The 7,581-nt window shown below is 45.4% G+C and overlaps 1 protein-coding gene across 1 annotated transcript; it reads left to right on the forward strand.

Moving 5' to 3' along the window:
• The first annotated feature begins 1,520 nt into the window (after positions 1-1,520).
• LOC146173168 (uncharacterized) lies at positions 1,521-7,148 on the forward strand. Its single transcript, XM_084583796.1, has 2 exons — positions 1,521-1,990; positions 5,107-7,148. Exons 1-2 carry the CDS (start codon positions 1,706-1,708, stop codon positions 6,175-6,177), a joined length of 1,356 nt encoding a protein of 451 aa, XP_084439922.1. The 5' UTR covers positions 1,521-1,705; the 3' UTR covers positions 6,178-7,148.
• The last annotated feature ends 433 nt before the right edge of the window (positions 7,149-7,581 follow it).

The following is a 7,581-nucleotide window of genomic DNA, read 5'->3' on the forward strand; positions in this document are numbered from 1 at the left end:
GCTGTAGGAAGAAAGAAAAGAAAAAACACGGGCCTGCTACTGGCTCTGTAGCGAAGCCACCTCCGCTGCCTCGTGCTGACAGAAGAGCGAAGCGGTGGCCTTGTAGTAGACAATCCGCCTCGCATTCGGGTGGCACCGGGTTCGATCCCTGGTGCCGCCGGGCATCCGCCGGTTTTTCAATGGGTACAAGCTTTCCCCGGGCCTGGTGCTCAGCTCTTCTGGGGTGAAATGCTTGGGAAAGGGGTGATGACCCAAATATTTGCGCCGATGGGACAGTGATTCATTCCGCAATCGGAGAACCATAAGCCCGCCACGTGCGGCAGAAGCCCATATGTGGCCTTTTTTTTTTAGAACTGCTGCAGTTGAGGCTCAAAGGGAGCACTGCAATTGAGGCTCGAAGGAAGTACCTTTGCAAGACAAATATGAACCACATTTGCAGGCTGCGAGGTTCGAAACTGGGTTTGAGCCCACCGCGGAGGGGTGCCGACACGGGATCCTAAAAGGAGAGTGCCTATGACACGAACTAATTATGGTCGCCAAACACTAACTTTTCAGTCTACCAAACTATTGAAAAACTGTGGAATGCGCATCGATTTGAACAAATCGTTTACTGTTTTTAAATGTGAATGCAGACGCTTTTTAGTTACTTCTGCAATTTCATACACGACTCAATGATGTGTATGTTATAGCCATGGTGTCAATAAAATAGTTGAATCGCCAATCCGAGTTTTTTAGATTACATATGGAAATTGTATGTAACGCTTGTAGTTGTATACAAAATTGTTTCTGTGTTCTGGTGTTTCTTCTCGTGTATTGATTTTGAGCTTTGTCGTGCGAGCTTTGCACTTAAATTTTTCTGTGACTTGAGAGCCTACACGTGTTACAAGAAGCCACATTTTCTTTCGTGCATCCACAATCTTGTGTCATTTAGTCTATGTACAAGGAGGTACAATGTTCCCGTTTAATAAGTTTGTTAGGTTGTATTCCCGCTACTGACCGAAGTGTTGTCTTTAGTTCTGTTCTTGATGCAAAAAAACTTGTAAAGGGGGCCAAGGCATCGTCAAGCTTTTAGGCTTTAGCCAATTGGCTTCCTCTTAGACACTGTCTGAGGAACAAAATAAAGGAAAGGAAAAAATAGGCAAGGTAAAAAAAAGAAGAGGGAGTCGCGCCGCTACAACAGCCGTCGTCCACCACCGCCGAAGCGGTGGCGGGTGTAATGACCGCGTCGTTACTACCAAGCGAGAGGTGCATCCAGGAAACGCGTTGTGATGCGTATGACTTACTAACGTATGTTTGATTTGTGTACTGTTGTCACAGTTATAATAATAATAATAATAATAATAATAATAATAATAATAATAATAATAATAATAATAATAATAATAATAATAATAATAATAATAAATAATTTTAAAATTGAGATGATTGAAACAAGTAAAATTTTCAAAAACCCGCGCTCTGAGAAGCCGGTGTTAAAGGCACTTAGCGTGCACTGCTGAGGGGAAGCTTATGCTCCCCCTTTCTTTTTTAGTTTCGGTTTCAAATTATCCGAACTCAGCACATTTCATTTCTTATTCCTACGACTGTGTGTCTGATTCCACAGTTCTTAATCCCCCTACACCTGACTCGCCGATAAGATACGTGTACTCTCGCAGTGCTAAAGCGTGTCTTTTCTAGACAGTGCGATACGACGACGCAGTGAAGGATGGCTTCCGCATGCGCGCCCTACAGACTTGTCGGGTTCGCCGCCGAGCTCGACTGGAGGCCGCTGCCCTTCGTGAAGCCTATTCCACGGCTCAGGATATGCACAGCGTGCGGACTGGTGCGGACGAAGACAGCGCTGTTTCCATGCGGGCATGTTCTATGCGAGAGTTGCTATGACCAGTGCGCTCAGGATGGAGAGAGAGTCTGTCCTCTGGATGGCCTGCTGTGTCCAGAAGAAGACGTCGAACAAAGGGAATGGCCAGCCGAGGAGCTGCTCAAACGACAGGTGAGCGAGGAGGCTAGGTTGTAAAGTCGCAAACTGTAAGAAGGTGATCGCGGCAGCTTCGACCGGTGGGCATAGGTAAGTATGTTTCTCTATGCGGTGGGCTTTTTCAAGCCGATTTTGGAACTGCGAAGATAATGATTGCGCTGCCTTCTTGCCATCCTACGCTCTTCCGGGCTACAGGCATCACCCCCCTGACTAACTCGCCGGCTTTTGTGTGTGTGTGTTTTCTTCCCTATCATAACAACTCGTGTGTCTGTGGTTGCCTGATATATTGGCTAACAATGACGCCTCTGTGCCCAAGCTGATAAGGCGAACAGAACGCATTTCAACGTTCTTTAGCGACAGCTGACTAATATTTAGGACCGCACCTTTGCATAGCATATTTTTATCATGTAAAGGCATAATTGTGACAGCTTCCTTCTCCCTTTGACTGTTCAATGAACTACTACTGTCGTTGCACGACACATTTCCTGGAATTTGCTTTAACTTTGTTGCATACCCTTTTTTTTTTTCATTGTTATTGGTATAACCGGGCCATGTTGGCCTTCACATATTTTGTTAACACAGTCACTTTTCTTACAACCAATACATATATGCCCGACTGGTGATTTATAGAAAAAAAATTAGAGCAGTGCAGAATCTGCATTGGAGTAATGCGAAAGCATGGATGCTGCTGTTGGTTGCTTCTGTTTGCTTCTAGTTGCTTAAATCACTTCTTGTTTACCCACTTTAATCTTTGGTACAGTCGAGCGCGATTTGAAGGTTAGCGCGCGAGCTTCGACCAGCCTTGCACTCCAGGCACCATGCGGCCGGGTTTGAAACAGGAAAAATCATGATTTCGCACTCTTCTCTCCCTCGTTCGCTGTTCCATGTAACAAGCATCACCCCCGCGACAAACTCACCGCCCTTTCCCTCTATTCTAAGCTTTCCATTTGTTGCGATAAAGTGTCCCATTTCAGATAATACCGAAGAATACCTCGTGCTCACAACGATAACTGCCTGTTCGTAGAACCAAACGAAAAAAAAAATGAAAGTGATGTCCCAGCAGGGAGTGGCGGCTACTAAAGGAACAGCAAAAAGAGTGAGGGAAGCTGGCTTAATACCTCCCTCGCCTCGGCAGAGAATTCTAGTCCATGGCGCTGTTCATGTACCCGGTCGACGCTCGCGCGATAACCTTCAAATCGCGCTCGACTGTACTTTGAAATTGTGCGTCAATCCCTTCGTATGCCCCCTTTTTAGGCTCGACTTCAGGTTGCGTGACGTCACATCCTTGACGTTACCTTAATTGGCCAATTTATTTAACTATTTTAGTATTTAATACATTCAAATGTGTCGCCAAGCCATGCGAATAAGACCATTTTCGCCTCTAATTAATTATTTAATCTATTTATTGGCCTAATTATATTTTCGGACACATTATTACGTCACCCTCTATCGATCGACAAAGAACTGAACAAGGGTAAATGGGGTACACCTCAGTTCGCAGATGAGCCAACGTTTCGACAAGTGGACTTGTCTTCGTCTGGGCATAGCGATCATCACTGGCAGGGGTTTAAATACGCTTTTGCTTCCGAAGAAGAAAAGCTGGGGAGGGGAAAGTGGGTGCAAAGAAAGTAGGTGTGAAGGAGTGGGGAGGAGAGGATGAGTGAGAAGAAAGTGGGTCATGAAGTGCAAGAAAAACAAAAATAAAAAAAATAAAAAAGAAAAAATTTCTTCAGTATGTATTTATCAGCCTGGAACCAGGGATTCTGTGGCCTGCAAAAGAAGTAAAAGCGGCAGTACGAGGAAAACTACTATACCGGGAAGGTGATTAGTCACTACTTAAGCGGTTTTGGTGCATATACACCTTACAAAGGGACAGGCTATGCAAAGGGCCCTGATAAGGCATATATCTAGGGAGACAATTCTTAAAAGGTAGGGCGGGAGTACAAAGTTACAGGATAATAACCGCACAGTTAACCACAACTGACAAAAAAAAATAATAATCTTATGTATGTATTTCAACCTGGAAACAGAGATCCTGTGGCCTGCAAAAGAAGTAAAAGCGGCAGTACCAATAAAAACCCACAGTGCCGGGGGGACCCATAGTTCAGGAAATGCCCTGAACCTAGAAGACTACCGAAGTCCGAAAGCGATCCGAACTCGATTACAGGCAACCAACTTCGTCGTCTAGGTCTATTATTTCAGTGTTACATTGTTCTCCTTTCTGCCATATGAGCGATGGCATTACGAGCAGCCGAGAATAGATAAGCCGTTTTATCATGCCAAGTCATGGAGACTTGTGCGTTATGCAGATTAAAGAACCCCAGGTGGTCGAAATGTCCGGAGTCCTCCACTATGGAGTCTCTCATAGCCTGAGTCGCTTTGGGACGTTAAACCACAGAAACCAACCAGACTTGTGCGTTATATTGCAGGATATTATTATCAGATGGCTTATCCCGGCGCACGTCACTAGGAGGGGGGGGGGGGGGGGGGGGGGTGAGAGCACTATTAACGACAGAACCAGCCGTTTGCGTCTGTAAATTAAGATTTACTTTCCGCTGTCCAACTAATAAAAATTGCAAATTTATTGCGCGGACTGTGTTCAGCGTACGCCAGTGAGTGCACATTGACCAGGGTGGAAAATTGCCCAAGTGGGCATTCATACATAAAGTAAGACAGCAGTGTATTTGAGTTTGTCTCGAAATATATGATGGATATATTGTAAAATGTCATTAGATATAGCTCAAATACCGTACTCAGTCGATCAGTTATTGCAGACAATCGACCAAGTAAGCCTTGGAATCCGCACCTTCTAGCTTTCGCGGTTTTAGATTGGTTTCTGGGATTTAACGTCCCAAAGCAGCTCAGGCTATGAGAACGCCGTAGTGGAGGACTCCGGAAAACTCGACCACCTGGGGTTCTTTAACATGCACTGACATCGCACAGCACACGGGCGCCTTGCTTTTCGCCTCGATCGAAAAGCGGCCGCCGAGGCCGGGATTTGATATCGCATCCTTGGGAGCAGTAGTCGAGCGCCGTAACCACTGCGCCACCCCGGCGGAGTGGTTTTAGAGATTGCATATGTATAGTAAATAATTAAACTGAGCCTCTATTACTATTTTCACTCTTTGCAGGTTAAGTGCTGGAACGAAAGAAACGGTTGCACATCTGTAATGCCAGCCTCGGAAATCTTCCAACATTTTCAGCGTGACTGTAGACACCAGACTGCTCCCTGCCCCAAGTGTTCGGCCTCGGTTCTTTGCAATGAGGTGTGCGCTCACCTGAGGTCTAACTGCGAAACCTTGAGAACACCTGCCTCACAGGATGACAGGCAGACTCTAATCAGGGACCAAGCACTCTCCTTGATAACTTCTAGGCGAACGTTGGAAGAGCAAGCAGGTGAAATCAAGGTTCTTCTGAAACAGCTGCTGATTGATAGAACCGCACAGGGTGATCGACTGAACGAAATCTTACATGGCTTAAACGCCTACACAGAAACGCTCAAGAGCGAACTGTCTCAAGCAACATGGCTAATAGTTACGTCTGATGAAGAGAGGAAGCGATTGACAATAAACAGTTTGTCGAGTATGGTTACTGCATTGGGGGGAACGCTTCGAGGGGATTTAGTGGATGTGAGAAAACAGAACGATGACCAGCATTCAAGGCTTGCGGCTGCCATCGAGTCTGCGAAAGCTGATGCGGAGGAAAACAGTGAGAAGACAGTGGACATAATTAAAGTTATGTTTTCTTATATTAGGCTGCAAGTAAAATGTTGCGCGTTTTTTGTGAAAGGCGTGGCGTCACTCGAAGAAAATGTGGAGAAGCAAGGTTGGGCTTGCTACGAAAGCGAGCGTGTTTGCCTGCGCGGCTATTGCTTGTCACCTGGAATTTATCTCATTAAAGGTAACGAATCTGTGACGCTGCATTTGTGGACCAAACTACATAAGGGTGACGTGGACCACATTGTCCAGTGGCCGCTCGAGCACCGAATGAAGCTTAGTGTCGTACACCCGGAAGGAGGCGCTGAAAGCCAAATCGAAGTCAAACCATGGCGTTCATCACAAAATCTGCAGATGCCGCTAGGATTGTATCGCCTAAATCCTGTTCATTACTACGACTCCCCGTCGCTTAATCTAAGCGACCTAACGCGGGGCGGCTACGTTTACAGAGACCAGTTGCGAGTGAAATTTGAACTCTTGCGGTGAATCTCATTTCCTCCAGAGTCTCAATACAGTTTCTTTGTACTGAAACGGATCTGAAAGCAGGTGTTGTGTGCGCAAGCTTCATAAACTTGCTGACAGACTGGATCATGGTGCACATTATTTTGGCAAACTAAGGTTCGCTTGTCGACCTTTAGCACTCTGGGGCATCAGGTGTTTAGCAGAATCCCGCCGGGCATGCTAATTTTTATAGGTTTTCTTAGTAATAAATTGTCGTTTTGGTTTATTGGTATGCGATGCCAGCAGGCGCCAGAAAGCCGTTGAAGAATGTTCCATCTCTCTAAAAAAAAAAAAAAAACTTAGTTCACTTGTCAACTTATTTTAGCTGGACACTATCATTAGCCGCTTTATTTATTCAGAATACCTAAAAGGCGATCGCTGTTAGCGCTGTGAGCCAGCAAGCTTTCTGCACTTCACTCACGCAACACAATTGTGCGCCCACGGTTCCCGCACAGCGATGGCCATCGAAACAGATGTTTAGATGGAGTATGTCTCATGTTGCCTGCCCTGTTTGTTGCCGCTTCTGTACTCGCTGCAGCTGGTTGTCGATGCCGAAGCTAGGCAGCCGGGCCGACGGGAAACGTCCGCCATTGAGTCACGCGTCTACTGCTGTACGGGGATGTGCGCAGGCTTCTACTGCGCCATTTTCCTATTCCCAGTGAAATGCACAATTTTTGATAGCCTAGCCTCTTTTGATCAGCTCGAACAAGTATGGCGTACTAATAGGCACCTACACGTGCAATTTCCATTTTATATACACTTCAGTTAATGAGTTAACTGACCACTTTTTTAATCTTGCGCTACTGCCACAAAAAGCATTGTTCAAAAACCTGAAATTGTTTTTGTTAGCTTTTTCTCGTGTGCTTTTCTGAAATAGATGATGTGACGTTGCACAATATTTCTTAAAGCTCAAATTGTGCGCTAGTGGCTGAACACCAAGCTAAATAAAAATGTTTCAAGATCTTATTTTCTATTGTGTTTTTGTTTGTCTTATTAGCTTGAAATGATATAACAGCGCTGAATCATACTGCCACCCAAAATGCTAAAGAGCAGACTTTCAGCGTAACCGATTCTCTCCGGCGCTACATATTTTCAATAAAAATGAAGGAATTCCGTCTTGTATATGGTCCATCCAGGTTCAACGATGCTGAGTTTGTTATTGTTACCGAGCTGCAATTTTATGGTTTACTTTTACACCGACACGTAAACGGTGTTTTTTATTTCTGTTGCATTTCTTTTTGGTCGGACGGAACACCCACTTACCCACACTCAACCGTATCATCTTTATTTCCGGAGCCATTTGTTGCTTAGCGCGGACGCCCCTTCAAATGCCTCAGCGCCCAACCCTTAGCCCAGACGTAAGTGTCGGATTTATGGGCGAATAAACGA

Source organism: Amblyomma maculatum, chromosome 11, assembly GCF_055883805.1.
Source record: "Amblyomma maculatum isolate TAMU_Amacu chromosome 11, ASM5588380v1, whole genome shotgun sequence".
NCBI classification, from domain to species: Eukaryota; Metazoa; Arthropoda; class Arachnida; order Ixodida; family Ixodidae; genus Amblyomma; species Amblyomma maculatum.